Source organism: Adelges cooleyi, unplaced genomic scaffold (assembly GCF_023614345.1).
Source record: "Adelges cooleyi isolate 19-005CV unplaced genomic scaffold, UGA_ACOO_1.1 ACOO_flye_CR_arks_rails_tigmint_CR_PRNA_8, whole genome shotgun sequence".
NCBI classification, from domain to species: Eukaryota; Metazoa; Arthropoda; class Insecta; order Hemiptera; family Adelgidae; genus Adelges; species Adelges cooleyi.
Window position 1 is genome coordinate 724,770 of NW_026096513.1, and position 19,192 is coordinate 743,961.

Genomic DNA, 19,192 nt, shown 5'->3' on the forward strand with positions numbered 1-19,192 from the left:
ATATGTATATTAGTAATTCATTTCCATGCGGATAAATAGCGCTATGTAAATTTACAAATATATTTATATACACAATTATTGCTCACATTTTTTTTATTATAGGATTCAAATTTATGTTTAAAAACAGCCACTTTACAGAAACTATTGTTGAACTACTGTGTTAAACTACTATTTTAAAATAAAACTTATAATTAATATAAAAGTTATTTTTAGAAACAACCTGTAAAAGTTAAAATTAAAATCTTTGTTTTCTTGAAATTTAAACATTTGATTGAATTCGATTAAAATAATTATGTTTTAAAAAAAACCTAACATACACAGAGTGAATAGGTTTTTACTTCACAGATATTTTTGAAGTAATTTGTTTAGCTAATCAAATTTTAATTGAAACCTTTATTAAATTAAATTATTAAAGATTGTTTTAGAGTACATAAAAAACAATTGAAAACCCATGATATTTTTTTATAATGTATTATTGTAAATTTAGTTTTGTAGTTTACTATGAAACGTTGTTATTTATCGAAGCTTTCGCTAATATTTTTAATAAATAATGGCGTAAAGTTGTTTTTACTCAATCATTAATAATCCGCTAAGCTGCATTAACCAAATTGCAACACAAACGTGTTTCAACAACGAACCATTAAATATCTACAACACATTAAACGTTATCGCAAAGCCATCAACCTGTATAAAACTATTTAGGACAAAAAAAAACAATTTTAATTTATATGCTATCCGTTAATTTTATATGCAACGTTTTAATTGTAACACTCCAATTTCGGCCAACGACCTGGAGGCTAATTTTCTATATTATTTTTTTAAAAAAACAAAAATATTTCTTTAATCATTTAAATCCATTAAATATCTGATAAAATTAAAATGTAAAAAAAAGGGATTGAGAAAATTGAGAAGGTCTTGTATAATGTAGTATCGGACGCGTTTGATCGGGTTTTTCACTTAACTCATAAGAATTTTAATGTATTTCTTAGGAGCAATATTTACTCAAGAGGACAAGGACAGCACTACAGAAGTCGCATTCAAATACGCAGTGTACAGAATAAACAAAGACCAAATCTTGCTTCCAAATACGACGTTGGTGTACGACATAGAATATGTTTCGCCACAGGACAGCTTCAAAGCGTCGAAAAAAGGTACGGTTTTTTTTTTAATTACTTCTGTTATAAAGGGCTTCCGAAAAACGCACTGTTTTTTAAATATAAGTTTGTTTTCAAACAAGTTATTGTTATTTCCTTAAACATAATAAAAACAATCAAAAAGATAATTTTTAAAAATTATTATACGTATATTGTTCGTATCAGGTGGTCGATAAAAACGGAAACATGTGAAACAGTGTTTCTATATTTTTTAAGCCCCTCCATAAATTATGCTCTTACGAGCGGAGAGGGTTTGGCGAATTTTAAATGAAAGGATTTAAAATAACTTGTGCTAGATTCATGTGCTTCTCATGTAAATGAACCGAGTAAATTTTTAAAAGTTTTCATACAAAAGTTGTCTGTAAGCCTCGTAACTTTCGTTTCAGAACTTTTGTACAAAAATGTATTTTTAACGTTTTTTGCAAAAACTCGTTTAAACATTTTTTTCTTAATACATTTTACGAAAAAATTATTAAACAGTAAATATGTAACTTTTTTTTTTAAAAAACGTTCTACAATTGTTTCAAGCGTTTGCCATATATATTTGTAATAATATTTCAATGTACTCAGTTTGGAGATTCATTCGAATTTTCTGCTGACAAGTGTTTTCAAAAGTAGTATATTTCTAGTATAGGTAATAATTGTATTATTATTGTTATATGTATATAGGTGCGACCATAATTCTTACTTAGGAGTGTATATTATAACGTTATTTATACCGTTTGCACGACGGTAATGCATCATAACTGTTCAAATTGCGAATCTGTATCCGTATATTACATGTTGAAAATCCACTCGGCGGTTATAGCACGTTTACAATTGAACTACAACCGAGGCTGTAACATTTCTATCGCAGTGCAAGGGGATTTGTCCACGACGAAAAGAAAAATACTTTATTATTGTTTCTTATCGGACGTTAACAGGCGACATACATGCAATAGATATAAAAAATGTCTCTAGCCCACAGGAGTGGATCCCGGACATTGAGCTCCGAGTGAGAAATGTGCAAGTGCATAATCAAAATAACAGCCGACTACAATAATAACAGGTCACTAAATATAAAGCCTTATGAATGTGAAACGATATAATATGTGTGTGTGTGTGTGTGTTGAGAAGGATACATAAATCATTCCGATTTTGCGAAAGACCCGCGTTGTTATACGGTTAATGTGTGTATATATATATATATTTATGTACTTTTTTTTTTATGTATATAAAAAGTATGTATACATTTTGAATTGTATTTCGGGCTTGCATAAAAGATTTCCTGCGGACGTGGCACGGTTTCCGGACGACGAGATTTACTTCACCGTCCGGCAAACCGTTGTTTATTGTCAAATTTCTGCGGCCGACAGTAAATGATCTAAACGGAAAGTTATCTGGACCACCGCTCTCTCCTTACGAGTCCTCCCCTCGCGTATACCCGCCGTGTATTTCGTCTAAACTGTCATGGCGAATGAACCCCTTAACGTTTTGATTAACATTAACTTTGATTAGCGCCAAAATTCAATAACACGCTACTGCATAACTCAGTGCTGACAGCACCGCTGCTGTTGTGTACTTACCAATAAAGTACTCAACCACGGCGGCGGCTGTATCGCTCGAATTTTCGGATAAACAATTTTTTTGTCAGCCCACCTGCTGTAGATCGGCTAGTCATCTCGAAAACTGCCATAAAACTATAGTTCTAACATGGTAAATTCGTTCGAATACAATAACAAACGACGTGGGTCATTCCTCTTTCCAGCAAGTTTTTCTCCTAAATTTAATCATTATTTCGAATTCTCATTATTTTGAATAAATAAAAAAATATGCAAGTACTTACTTATAAGCTTTTTATATTTATTTATTTTTTTTTTTTGTATTTACGTAGAGTACTTATTTTTAATTAACCTCATTTAAATATGAAGAAAATTGTAGTATAAACATATATAATATAACATAATTACACAATATACATAATAACATTTGTTCGGGTATAAACATTTCACTGTCAATTTCCCATCAAAAAAATGAAAACAAACAATAACTATACAAACTGTAATCACAGTAAAACACGCTACTTCACTACAAGGACTTGTTCACTTTATTTTAAATTCTCATCCATCACTCGCATACTTTAATGGTACGTCAAGTATATTATAATGAGATGTTCATAACTCAGGTCCATATAATACACTTATAATTATGGACATGATATTTAAAATGTCAGATTTTACAATGTGTATTAAATATTTTTACTAGAATTCCGTAAACAACAACAAGTTTAAATACATACAGTAGATACCATCAGATATTAAAGTAAATTTTAATAATTTATACAATAATAATAATAATTGCTAAGACATTTGTCGAAGACCCCATCCAGGATGTTTTGGAAATTAATTATAGTCAATCGAATAAGCAATTCAAAAAAACATACAATACCATCCAACAGACTATTCTTTGCTGTGTTTTCGAATCGCAAATCATAAAAAGCATTTAATACTTTTCTTAAATTACACGAGTATCTATTATGTCTAAAAAACAATATCTCACATAACAAGTTTATTGTACCCTTTTTCGTTTATCAGAGCTACATCATTTAAAATATAATATGCATCATACTTCGGTTGTACCTAAATAAACATACTAGCAAGTTTAACGTTTAACTACATCAGATTAAGATTGCAAGGCGCTCTAAGAGAAAATTATTATCGTTGTCTATTTTACAATGACATTGTTACAATATAACACCATTGGCTTTTTGACTATGATGAAAAATGTAATCATCGTTTCGCATAAACATTGCAACGCTGTACAGACTATTTACAGCAGTCAGTAAACATCATCAAAACGAAACAATATCTTAATATTGTCTACAGTCGGCTATTTACTACCCAGTAGATTTTTTTTGTTGTTGACTTTCTGGCAATAAGTGTTCATAGTAATTGTCAAATACGTCGCATACAAAATTATTCTATTCTCCGTCAAAATTTTGCTTCTCTAATAAAAACCTAATTATTTCATTAACACAAGTTTTCTAAAAAAAAATACTCATCAACATCTGCTGTTTTCTTTCATGTCTCAAGTATAGAAAAAACACCTAGATGTATTATTATAGGTTTACCTATTTAGGTGCACTTTATTTCACACACATTGCACATGCAATTACTTTAAAACGCTTAATCAACTTGCAAAATAATAATTCAAAACTGGTAGTCGACCAGTCGATAGTTTTGAAAAAACACTTTGTTTTTATTAATCAAACTATGGACTAGTTTTTTAATAAAAATTAAAAAGTCTATAGCGATATGATTATTTTAAGGAGAAGACACTTGCCACAAAAAAAACATTAAAAACTAATGGAACATTATTACAGAAATTCACTCAGCATAATTAATTATTTTACTTAAAATATATTTAAAACAATTAATTTTCAATATTTGAAAAATATTGTAAGTAATTTAAATTGCTGAACAGTTAATAATGTATTATCGAAATTCTATAGTGACAAATAAGTGTATTGTTTAATAAGTGTTAATATAGTATACGATTTAGACCGTATTGTAATGGCATCATAAAACGTGGCATATTTTATTGATTAGGTACAAAGAAATTTATAAAAATTTAAAAAAATAAGACTCGTGTAATATTTTTTGTACAAAATAATATTTTTTCGGTTTATGTTATTTTTAATTTAAAAAAGTTCAAAATCCGAAGACGAGTTCGGTAGAAAAGAATACATTTTAAATGCGAATGTTCTTTTTTTTCTTCTTTTTTATTGTACATAAAAGACGAAGTTGGAATGTATTCGATAAAAAGTCGACAAAAGTTAAACATTACCAAGTGCTTTGATCGCATGTATTTATACGAAAACCGTCCAAAACTAGTAATCCGGCGCATTGAATAGGCAATTCTTTAGCATTCGCGTCAATAGTTCAAAAGTTTTTAACATGAAAATATTACTTGGAGCACCACACGACGAGACCCTAGAGTGTGAGTTTTATCATTTTTATTTTGATATAAATTATTTCTTTTTTTTTAGCTCCGATGGGTAGCTAAGAAGACATTATTTTTACAATGATGTGTTTTTATTTTTGTTTGGACCCACGACTTCTCCTAAACCGCTGAGCATAGATCATAAATCGTACCTGAAAAGTACTTTATTGGGCCTTAAATTTTAAAAGTTCACCCCTTCCCTTCAAAAACAATAACATATTTACATATTTTTCATCTTAAAATTACGACGCGCTGTAACTTTTTTTAAGTCTTTTTTTTTTTATTAAGAAAAAGCAAAAAGAAAAGAAAAAAATTACACTTTGACCGTAATAAGTTTCTAAATTGCTATGCGTCAATGAAATTTTAGTGTATACACTATATACAGACCGAATGTACAGGTTATAATTTGTACTATTATTTTTTGGAGGAAATCACATGATGTTCAACCATAACCCGACCGGAAGTAAACATGCTAGCCTTTATTTCGTGAGAAAAGAAAATGTAGGTATAGCTAAATTTTAACTATTTTTTCCCATTTTTATTTAATACCGATTTCATCGCATTGATCGCATAATATACATACACACACACACCCACACACATATACATACATATATATATATATATATAAATAAAATAAAATATTATAATGTTGAAGTTTATTTAATGGCGTGGCATATTGATAAAATAGCCGATATTAAAAAAAAATGCAAATTCATCCATTGCCTTTTTTAAAAGCGATTATATTTTCTTCTAATATTCCATTAGATTACATAATATTAAAACTCTATGCAATTTAATAGCAGTTTTTTTCCTCAAAGAATATATTAAATGGACTATGGCAATATTTTTTTGTATTTAAATGTACTCAAAAAATATGCTTGTTTATATTTTTGCTTTTATTTTGATTAGCTAAGGATCAAACGTATATTTTTTTTTCGAATTTAATTGAACCGTTCAGGATTTCTTTTTTAACTATTTCCGGTATTTGCATTATTTGCCAAACTTGAGAACTACTGAAGTTTCCTACCAATACTGTTATACTATAATGGGAAGTAGACACGAGAACGTGGCGCAGCGCTTGTTTGTTAATTTATTAATGACGACACCGTGTATACTTTTCGACTTACTTTTGATTCCCGGCATCAGTCGAGAATTACTTCATCCATACTGCGATGAGTTTTCGTTTGAGTTGAAATTTTAATAGAATTCATTTTCTCCGGTTGTAACAATATATTTAGTTTAATCGAGCCAATTAATTTTTACAGTCAAAATTATGTTGGAAAGTTGACCACTGAACCCGGCTGATAATTGAGTTTGTCGCACCTTGTTTAAATTCAAACAATGTTAAATAAACACAATTTTATGACTATATGTATTTTAAAAAAATATATTATAATCAAGTACATTTAAATAATTTTTCTACGCTCCTTAACCAGGTAACTGCGACCGTCGATTGGATAGAAATCATTTTTTGTTTTAACAAAACAGAAGCTACAAAAACCATTAATTTGCTTAGTTCTGTTTTGAAGTGATAAAAAATAAATTGATTTTTTAACTATTTATTGAAACGTACAATATTACAAGAGCCAATAGATCAGAGTAGATAGTGTAAAGACATAGTATAAGACGTGTAGCAGAAGTAGGGAATTCAAGGCATTAGGATAAAATCATTAAATAACGAGGGGGGGGGGATCTACTTAAGCCGGACGACCGTTGTAATTAGTTTTTTTTTTCATCGGACTTCCGAAAAGTCATTGCGTTTCCTCCCTTCAAGACTACAATGGCTTCAATTAGCGTCTACGGTTTTCTACACTGGACCTCGTGTTAGCCGTTGTTAATAATGACAAATCCTTCATTGTTTTCATTTCCCACACATCCGCCCTACGTTATACTTTTAATGGTTTTTCTCTAGCACCCTCATTAATAAACATGAGTGTGCCGCATAATGTTTTCCCCCTCTGGTTTTATAATCTCAATCATCTCAATTGAAATCCAAATTCGAATGAGTAATCGTACAAAATATACAACTGTTACAATAGCGATAACGAGAAAAAAATATTCATCGGGCTGTGCCGCAAGTATGTGAGTGTATTATTTTCCAGCGTGTATTAAGGCTTAAATAATTTACTCCGTCTACGCATGTTACAACAGATATAGATGGTAAAACATACAGAATCGATATGGATAAAGTATTAAAACAGGAAACAAAAATCCAAATTCAAACATAAGATAAAATTATCAAATAACTTACTACAAATGGAAATACCGATTTGTCCAATACTGTTTATTCTTTTCTCCAAGTTTCCTCCTTTTTATTTTGAATTTTAAAAAAAGAGAATCATATCTAAAATAATTATAATTGACCAGCACACATTTTTATGACTATTGATTATTTTACAATAGCTGCAATACATTTTTATCATCAGTTTGAGCATTTTTCTATCGTAATGTACATACTGACTACCTAAGAAACCAGTCAGACTATGTTAGTATTTGTATGTGCTATCTTTAAATGCGTTCAACCGAATGCGATTCAAAAGTTAACAAGCTTTGATGTGGTCATTTCACTGGTTTGCCAATCACTAAAGCCGCTTTGTACTTATGGAGTATGGACATCCAAATCTTAATCAGAAAATTTCAGTAGTATAGCTAACAGTTTTGTAACCATATCAACTGAAGTTCTATGTGTAAAAAAATAGGTAAGTAACGACGGAAATGTATCATAGTAACAATGCTAATTCAATTTAATAGGATTCTTAAAACTCGTTAAATTTAAATTTGCGAATTAATAATACTATCAATAATACTATTAACTCTCGGCCAAAGGTAGAATGGTACAATGTACCGACTGCATGTTTCTATTATTACGATTGTCTTACTTATTAAATTCGGAAAAAAAATTCTGTTATAGTAAAAATATGAAACGTTGTTTTCTTTGTCATACTCGTTGAGTTTTATTTTATTAAAATATTTCGTTTAGGAAAAATAACAATGTAGTTATTTTTATAATAAAAAGAGAGTTCATGCAATCGCAATGATTATAATACATTTTGTATCTTAGACTTTATATAAAATGTGAACTCGTGCTTGGTAATATGATAATAAATATTAAATAATATGTATAAACAGTTAATTTATAGAGAAAATTATTATATTTTTATATTTTTAACACAATGTACGGTATTATACAGTTATGAACACGTAGACGATTATAACTTATACAAAAATATTTATAATACAATATAAAATCTATTATGTAAGGCGAATAAAATCTGTAGATGGTAGAAATACTAATATTGACAATAATGTGCTTAAAATCGTATTTTCAGTACTAGAGTAGTTACGCTTAAGGTCGATCGTCTGTCTATAATTATTTGTCGCCGTTGTTACCAATATAACGCAATTAACAATATATTCACTCACACGCAACAACTTAAACATTTACTACGGCAAAGTGTAATTTTTCTGGGTTTCCTTTATAAACTAAAAAGTTTGATTACAGATTTTTGAGAATATCGTCTATGTTGTAGCCCCATATAAGAGATCTACCTTCAGACTAATTTTTATATCTTAAGCCTGAAAAAGCGTAGTAAAGAAGAAGTTTCCAACCCTTCTTGGGGAAGGGTTTTTGATATTTGATTTGGTTAGTCGAAAGTTTATCGATAGTGTTATTATTAAAGAATATTCCATACAAATTTGGAACTAATTAGACTATTTTTGAAAAATAAGTTATAGCTAGCCATAATTTTGAGTCGAAAAATAAGTAGATTTTTTGATAGTTTTTCTCAGTTTTGACTGGGAAGAGATGAACTATTTAAATTTATGGCCTAATACAGTGGCCTTTCAGGTACGATTTCTAATCTATATATAGACTCGGTACATAAATAAATTGGTTCAAAAGATATCATGGGTCCAGACACGGACGAAAAAATAAAATAATCGAAGCTAAATTAGTCATGACGTACAATAAAATATAATCGCATTATTGTTATTATTATTATTTCTTAGTACAATATTGTCCTTGTAAAACTTTGATTCTCCTTACGAATGCGAAAACCGTGCGTGGTTTAATGACTGTAATAAAAACCGCTCCCAGATAGCCATTTCATTTCATTTTTCATTTTCCTTTCTTCGCCGAGACCATCTTCATGCCGACTTCATCTCCGTCGCCGTGCAAAAACTTTTAGCCGAAAATTAATTTATACGGTTCTCGATTTTACCACCACGCCGAAATAGAGTGTGTGTCTGTGTGTTTTCCTGCAAAACATACTTTAAGCCGATATCGTCATATCCGCGCACGTAGAACTCAAACACACGACGCCAAAGTCCAAATCTCCCAGGACACACAATCATCGTACAAAGGGTGGGGGGGAGGCAATAACAATTTTCGGGTTGCTTGGGGAAAAAAACCCTCGTGTCAACGAATGAACTGTAATTAGATTTTTACGTGGGTTTCGCGAGAACTCGTGTTCGTTTCGTATCAAAAACTTTATACCGACTACACTAAGATGCAGTCGATGTAGAGGTCATGATAAAAGTAAAATCAACAACTAAACAATTTTGTATGAGACTCGCCACGATTACAGGTCCGATCCACGCATGGTAAATCTAAACTATTAATTTGTTTCCACTATTAAATCATTTAAAGTTGAAAATTGATTTTTTTCGTGGCACCTTTAAATATGATAAATCACTCTGTATAATAATAATCGATTATAGTATTTCGATTGTGTCGAAAATTTATTTTAAGTAATACTTATAAAATTATGTAATTTCTAGTTCCAATAGAATTTGGCTGGCTTTAAATATATCTATAGTTAATCAATTTATAAGACCATTGCATACCTAGTCATAAGTATAGTACAAATATAATATGTATATTTAAAATCGACAACAAACATTAAATGAGTCGTGTGACAATGTTACTTACACAATAAAAACTGTTGAACAATAAAGTTCTTTTATTACTCAATACGTCTAAAATGTTAAGTTGGGCAAATTGTTATAATACAAATTTTAACGGATTATAAATGGATCAAGACATCCGACTTTGTACACATTACATTTGTCAATTGAAAGTAAACATTAAGTAAATTGCATTTAACAAATTAATGTCTCAGCTCATTCGTATACCTAGGTATCGTTCAATAAGTACCTCGAGAGAAATTTATTTTATTCTTATTTACGCAGAAAGAAAACAAACAAATTATCAGTAACACAATTTAACTATTAGTTATTTGGAAAAAAAATATATATATTATCTGATGAGTTCAATTCTTCACTGATACTCGCGACAAACTGTACAATTATTTAATTGTCAATGTGAATGTTAATAAGAGGTTTTGCCGTGCTCGTTTTTATTATTTATTCCGCCGAGAGATGTTTATTTATTTGTTGAAGCTCGTTAAATTGGAAAAAGCTAAAAAAATATTTATAAACATTTAATTTCATTTGATTCTAGTTTGTTTTTTATTTTTCAAATTATTTTACAAAACTCTCGAGTACTGCAACGCCAAGAGCTTTATTATCACACAAATTGCTTGACAGACGGTAGACGATAGGCCTAAGCTGGGAAAAAATTAAAAAAACTTCAAAATTGGAAAACATCCGCGTACGTTCTTTTTAGGGGATAATTTTTTGTTTTCTCGTCAATTGAATTGACTCTAACGAATCTATCTATAGAGGTTTTTTTTCCTTTTACTCTTTGACCTGTCGACGACGAACTCGATCTCGGATGTCGTACCCGTTTAGACTGACCGAATTAACATGTCCAGAACCAGACAGATCATTGCCATACCTTAGGTTAGGTACATATGGTAGACGTACGCCCGGTTCTCGGCCAACCGTTACCGCTTGACAAAAAATAAAATTCAATTACAAAAACTATTCGAATCGGTTCTTCTGTTGTCCCTATTGGTGGAGGGTGTCCCATCGTGCAGAAACAATCGGATTTTATGGGGCCGGGCAAAATGCACGGGGTGCAAAAAATTTAGAGCTTTTACAGAATCTAATACTTAGACGGGACGCGAGAAACCGTTAAGGCGGGCGTAAATGTTTCCGGCGCATTTTCGCAGGCAGAAGGCAGACCTCGTTAAAAATCTGTGTTTAACGTCCGGCCGACTGTTACCAGAAACAATTCTGTTCGGTTGGAGTCGCTCCAAATTTTCTTCTCTATCTAGTGCCGTTTTACAACAACAGTTAACTGCACGGTATTGTGCCATATGTATATATATATATATATATATATATATATTAATCGGACAATTTTTTTTTCCATCGCGTACGACTTTACAAAGCGTGTACCGGAGTAAAAAAAAATGCACAGCAACGACATCAAACTATAATTTTGTACACACCGAACAAACAAATTTCTGAAGCATAACGGTGTAATGGAAAATAAATAATAATTATAATCGAATAATAAACGTGGACAATGCAAACGCAAACAAAATAAAAATAAAAAAAAGAGCCAACTACTAAAAACTAAAGATGAAAAAAAATATACATACACACGAAATATGTACCCACGTTAAACAACAATGATTTTTACGTTGTAACCGTCGAGTGCAGTATTTCTATGCGGTTTTTTACTCTTGTCTGGCACCTAATTAGTGTAGCTACACTATGCACTAATAAATAACTGCACGCTGTAATAATTTTAATGAAAATTTTACGCCAACCACAATAATACCGTCCTAACAGTACTTAGAGGGGAAAAAATGTTACGTGTTGTATATCCATTGTTACTATTGTAGTATATTTATAATTATTATTTTTATACATCATTTAGTATTAGTATTTACTCAAACTCCCAGAGTTAATAAGTTTAAAACGTGTGTTTCATACGCTCTTGAAATACTCGTCATAAGATAATACAAATTCGGAAACATAAAAAAACAAAGAAAAAATGAATTTAATGACGAACCCACTTGGGTCGAATAAAGTCGAACTGTACGCCAAAGTAATATTACTAATATTTTTTCATTTTACCTTTAGCGTTGTAAATTTTCAAAACCAAATTATTCATTAGTCACAACTATTAGGTAAATTTATATTAATTAAATCACTCAAAAATTATTTAATATATTTTTTTTAAAGCAAACAGTCATCTTAATTACGTTTGTAATCATTATGTACTATCGTGCTCATGCTGTGATTAATGATAACACTTTTTTTAACTCTCCTAAGGCTTTGTATTATATATTGTATTAAGTAAGTACATCAAAGTCGAACCTCTTTATATTTGAGATACAATACCAATTTATTTAAGAAAAGTTAGATATTTCAAAATAATAATAGTAAGAGTTGTCGCTAGTTAAAAAAAAAAGTAATTCGTAATTAATACTTTTAGGTTGTACTAATCTAACAATATTGTTACTGATTACAATCATTTAATTTAATCATTAACCATTTATCAGATTATAATTTACCAACACTGCTTCAAACAACATTTCACAGAATATCAAATGTTAAAATGTTCAATTTTCCATTGTCCTCTTCTAGTTAAAGCTCTTGAAAATCAGACATTTATACAACGAATTTTGATTTAAAAAAAAACCTTAATTAATAAAAAACCTTTTTTTTTATTTAGGAAATGTTATAGTTCAATAAATATATTTTTATGAATTATGAAAATGTTACAGCCGTTAATTAATTTTGTTATACATTATATTATATTGTATAATGTACATAGGAAATATAGCCAGCCAATTTAAAAAGCGCACATGTTATGTTATGTAAAAGTTGTGTTACATAAAAAAAAAATATTATTTTTCATTGTAGAACTTGACAGCGATATTCGAACGTATATGTGTATATCCATTTGCTATAAATCAATACACTTTATGTTTTATTTTATTTATCACATCCGGGTTCGGGAATAAAATATTCAAATATTTTTCTTAAAAAAACATAAAGAAAAAAAGTCAATGTATTTGTAAAGGATAACAAAAATTAGCTTCCAGTAGAAAGTATAATATATATATAGTCAGCCTATTTAGCAAAGAACGTATCTCCAAAAAAATTAATTTTCAGTATATTACACTATTTGAAGGAAAAAAAACTGTGCTTTAACTATAATAATGGTTATATTTCAGTATTTTTTTTTCCATGGCATGTGTGATAAACAGTAAACAATTGTCATTAAAATATATAGAACAAATTCAACGTTTTTTCTTTTAGTGTGAAATTAGTTATTTTGGAGTTACGCCTATTGCTAAATGGGCTAACAATATTGGTGGTAAACAGGAAAGATTTTTTTCAGTTATAATGTCGTCCGAATTCTTTAAAAAGTAAAACAAATTTTATTTGAAAAAAAATCAGAAATATAAATCTTTATAACGTAATATGAAAATGAGGTAAGGTAAAAATTATTACAATGTTTTTCACGTTCTTCAGTGGCTGAAAACTTAGACCCGAACGAAATTTAAATAGTGCACTGTTACAAATATTAAAAACTATAACAAAAAAAAATGTTCAAGAATCTTATATTAGCATAGTAAAATATGAATTTATAAGTATTCTACATTGTATACTAAACTTTTTTTTATACAACTTTTTATGTAATTACAAAATAATACAATGTAGTAAGAGTTACTAATAGACGGACCAAATGAAACTAAAAAAAATAATACCTTGAACAACTAAAACAATGAATGATAAAAGAACAGATATGTACATTAAGAATGAAAGATTAAGACTGGATGCCTCACAAGAATTATTCGTATACATATTTTATCCTAAATACTTATTTCCTAAAAATGTATACTGTTTAAGAGAATTATTATATTCAGACACCGTAGTTGTTTTATTTATTATTATTTAAATCAAACAAACTTTAAATTGTGTTTAAATAAATTTGCATAAATTGACATATTTATTTGCATAAAACTAGTATAAATATAATAAATCTATTACTAGTATAACTACTCATAAAATCTATTATTAGTAGTTATGATGATTGTAGTGTATTATTATAGTGTGTGTATTTTTAATTTAGTATTTCAAGTATGGTACAATCAAGATTTTAGAATTTTTTTTTAGTCACAAACAGCTTAAGGAAACCCTGTACAGTTAATGGCTATGTTAGACGCCACTGATACTAGAAATAATCTGTTGATGTTAAAAATAATAATAACAATAAAACATTTACAACATTCGTTAAAACATTTTTATATGCCCAGTTGCTGGATAAATGCTACGATTCTTATATGTATAGGCCATTTTGTCTATTGTGGTGGTAATAAAAAAGCTATAAATGTTGCAACGGCGGTGTATCATAAAAATGCCAAAAACTGTGTTTTACGCTATTGTACAGTTTTTGCAAAAAAAAAAACGTTTAGCCCTTAGTGGCCAATGCGGTAGTTTAATTTAATTTATTTGTATAACTCATTAAAATTTGTAAAATATACACTCGAAGGATTAATTTCTCGTTAAAATCCTTTTATCTCCCAATTTAAATAAAATTATATACTAGTTACAAGTCATGCAGTTAACGAAGGTTGAATTATTATGCCGTTTCATACCTAACGAAATGTGTAGAAGTGGTTAACGTTTGACAGTTTTTGTGTGCGACTTTATAAGTTAAGGAAACATACTTTTATACACAAAACACAAATTAAATTATAATTATAAATACTATACATGACAACCAGTGGGCACAACGCTTTTCACGAGCAAAAATATTGCGTAGTTCTTTAAAAAAAAAATCATGTATGTAACTTGCTAACTTCATGAAATCCTGTATTTGCAAAACATAAAAGTTTTTACCGACCTCTCAACAAATAACAATATTCTTTTGAAATTATTTTTTACGAGAGAAGTATTTTTATTTTGTCAGACCGACACATCCACTTTTATAGGAGAAATTTAAATGTTTTCAATTATTTGACCTTCCCTAGAAGACTGTAGACCTACAACAATCTTAACGTTTGAAAAGATGATAAGTTCAACTATGTTTTGTTAGGAACTGATTGTGGATAAAATAATTAGTGAAATTATTAATGAGTATTAATTCTGAGAGGCTAACTCTTTAATATTAGTTTTTTGTTTGGAACCCTTTTTTTTTTTTAGAAAAACGGTTTCTAACGAAATATAACTGTAAAATTTTTCATCTTACAAAAGCTTTACTATTTATGTTTCCATACGTTTACCATCGACATTGTATATTTTTAAATATAATTGTTTATTACTTAATTCGTTGTATTTATAATTGTTTAAAATTATGCATTCTTTATGTCGGTTCCAGGGTTAAATTACTTATACGATTTGCGAGTATTCAGTATTTTATAATGGGTATTTTGATAGAAACACATATTGTGGGGTAAAGTTAAAGTAAAAAATAAATAAATGCCGGAACGAATAACTTAAGAAACGGATAGATTTGATTTGTCCGGGGACGAATAACTTACCAAAACAAATACATTTCATTTGCTCCGGGACATTGTCAGAAATAAGTTTCAAATAGTAAATATTAACTCCGGAAAATGTTTTGTAAAACCCTGGCTAATATTTGTCCGCTCTGCGGAAAAAACATTGAATCACGGATATACCGGCCTTACCGGGTCATAGGCTCACGGTATTGTCAATTTATGTAATTGGATACGTTTGCACTGGCGGCGACAACTTCAACGCATGTAGGTACGTCTTGCAGTACCCAAATTTAAAAATTGACAAAATCGTGACCGAGAGCTTGTGACTTGATACGACCGACCCACAGCGGTAAAACATATCATTGTATTATTATGCACGTGTTAAAATACTTTGTTTATTTTTTTCCCCAGTATGCCGGTTGCTGGAAAATGGCGTGCACGTGATATTCGGCCCGTCCGACAGTCACTTGGCCGGGCACATAGTTTCCATATGCGAGGCGTTCAGCATGCCGTTGCTGTTGTCGATCGCCGATCGCGGTACCGACTTATCCAGGAGGCACTTCGTCACCGACATGTTCCCGGCACGCGGGCACCTCGGGCAGGCGTACAGGGACCTAATCGAATTTCTCAATTGGACGAAAATCGCAATCGTCTACGACAACGAGGACGGTAGGTCGTCACAGCGGCTGTCGGGTCTGTGCAAAAGGGATTTTTGTCATTTGCTCGGTCCCAATAACACCGTCACGCCAGTATCGATATTATTATTACTTTTTCGCTCTTTTATATTAAACACTCCCTGCCGAGTTTGATTAATGATTGCGAAAGTCCTCGCGCATACAACAAACCTCCTGGTCGCGACCCTGTTTTTTTTTTTTTTTTTGTATTGTTAATTGATATATTTCCGTTTAGGTCTGCTGTTGATACAAAACCTGATGAAAACGTCAAAAGCCGATTTCTACATCAGGCAAGTAGACCCGAACACGCACAGGCAAGTGCTCAAAGAAATCAAAGACAAGCACATATACAACGTCATCGTTGACGTTCATTCGAACAATATCAACGGATTTTTCAGATCGGTCAGTATCAGTACATTATATTACGCTTATAGACACCGTGCGAATAAACACTCGGCACTGCAATGGACAACAGTGCTAGCTCTATTCGTCCCAATAAGAAAGCATTGGAAATTTGAAAATTTTTCATTTAAAAAATTGATTATTGTATAATTGTTTGTACGGATCAAGATTTTTATGTACAAAACATTTCCAATTCCAAAACAAATCCAATTTTATTGGATACAACTATTCGCTTTACGCTGTAACACTCCTTAGAAGAAGTTTTTATTATTGTACCTACGTACAATCGTTGCTACCAATTAGTTCACAAGCTCTCTACTACGCTTTACGCTTTAGAGCTTTTTTTCAAAATCTGCTCGGTGTCTACACATGAAAAAAATTATTCTAGTTCGTATAATATGTATTATATAGACCATATTATAGTATCATATAATATATTGTCCAGTGACGGACTACCATCCCACCCTCCCCCTCTCGAGATATAAGAAAGTAGACAGTAAAATTAAAAAAAAAAATTATAAATGTAAAAACCGCGACTCAAACAACCTTAGCTCATTCTCTTTCGCTTTTTCCTCCATCGGGCCAACTTTCAAACTACTACTTAATTCTACCCCACCTAAAAGTAGGCTGTACTCACTTAAATTTAATTTTAGTTTTTTTTTCTTCCTTATTTTTAAAAGCTTTTAAGTTCATATTCACTTACATGTATATAACGTCGCTAGCCACGCTACTAGTTAATAAAAAAGTTGCATTATTATTCAACCTAAATGCTTAGATCACTATATGAACTCACTCTCTGTCTTACACGCTTTCTGGGAAGTTTTAATGGATTCTTATTTATTATTAACCTTTCCATTTAGTTTAACTCCTAATAAGTCTGTTGGCTTTTATCCTCTCAAAATAGTCACGTCGTCTGCAAAATCAATTAATATTAATAAACTATTACGTTTTACAAAAACGTTTAGCTTGTAATTCGTCCTTTTATGATAAAAAAATTTACGAAAAAATACGTTGTTCTGATTTTATCCATAGAAATTAAGTAATACATAACTCACAGCAGCAAAGGTCATTCGGTCTAGCCACAGACACAAATATTTATTGGTTTATGTAATAAGAATGATCAGCCGGGGGTTCGAATCGCAAACATATCCAAGCTCCTTGACAGTTTTACAAAAGTTTAATTACAGTAAGAACAAAATTCTACTTGCAAATTATATTTCGTTGAAACCGATTTCATTTTATTTCTACGAAACAAAAGAATTTATACATAACGGTTACAAATAAGCGTGTTAAGTCCAAAGCAGCAGGCGACATTTTAATAGATCCAAATAATACACGCGGTAAACCTCGTTCCAGTGACAACCGTAAAAGGTCGTTTATTTTACAGTGCCTAAATGATTATATAACGGCCATAAAACCACTTGAACTTAGGCCATACAACAAGGGTTAAGCGTTTAAGATTAACACGGGCAAGGCAACATATAAAACGGACAACAGAGGAGTGGAACAAGATTTTGTTTACCGATGATGCAAAGTTTAAGATCATTTGGATCGTCTATTCGTCGCCAACTGGATGAAAGCATGCCAACACAGTGTAATCAGCCTTGTGTTAAGCACGGTAGTCCCATTGATGGCGAGGGCATGATTTTGAGGAAATGTAGTTGGAGATTTAGTTAAGTTAACGGGGAATTTGCCATGCAACAATATCTTCCAACGACACACCATTTCTTCTGGAACATGCTTGTGTGACAAGAGGTATGTTCTGCAGCAGAATACTGATCTAAGACATGCCTCTGCATACTGTAAGAACTAAGTTCAAACCAAAAGAAAGACAAAAAGTATTAGAAAACACGGTATGGCCACCCCAGAGTCTCGATTATAATGCAGTTGAGCTGTTGTTGGATACGTCATATGGTCCGACAAGTGCGAATAGGACAGTTTAGTACTATGCTTGGAAAGACTATCAGTAAAACGAGTATGCGCCGTTATCGTCAAAACCCGAGTAGGCTACTTCAAAGAATTTGAAAATTAAAAATATATATATAAATATTTTTATTGTTTGTCATATAATAAAAGAATATATTTTTTGTTAAAAAAAATGTATTAAAACAAAATATATTTTAAAATATTTTTTACGAATTGTACGGTAAAGTAATAATAAAAAATATATGCTAAAACTTTTGAACAGTAGTGTAAGTCTGTTTCATTATTTTGAAATTGCCAAAAGTCTTTGAGTAGAAAAAAAACCGTGAGATAGCTAGAGATTGTAATTAATTAGACTTTGGTATCATGCTTAATTTAAAAATTCATTACAGTCATTATGAAAATTATAATTTTTTGTAATTCACTGAAGAAACGTAGCCAAAGCTTTCAAAGAAGAATTCTTTACATTTTAATGAATAAAAAGATGCAACAATACGAGAATAACGCCTCAGTGTAGAACTATTTAATTAACAAATTATATACAAACCTTTAAGCTACTGGCTAAAACGAAAAATAATCTGATTGAGTTATTTTAGGGTAGGTAGTTTATCATCCGAGTTAATAATTTAATCTTCTAATCGTGTCGCAACTTCTATTCTGTAATCAATGTTAATAACAAACACTA

The 19,192-nt window shown here is 30.4% G+C and overlaps 1 protein-coding gene across 1 annotated transcript in view; it reads left to right on the forward strand.

Annotated features, from left to right (window-relative positions):
• Positions 1–19,192, forward strand: part of LOC126845955 (glutamate receptor ionotropic, kainate 2-like) — a 94,643-nt gene that overhangs the window by 53,770 nt on the left and 21,681 nt on the right. Inside the window, exons 2-4 of the mRNA XM_050585032.1 lie at positions 990–1,151; positions 15,920–16,177; positions 16,418–16,584. Coding sequence (XP_050440989.1) covers positions 990–1,151; positions 15,920–16,177; positions 16,418–16,584 — 587 coding nt within the window. The remainder of the gene's footprint in view (positions 1–989; positions 1,152–15,919; positions 16,178–16,417; positions 16,585–19,192) is intronic.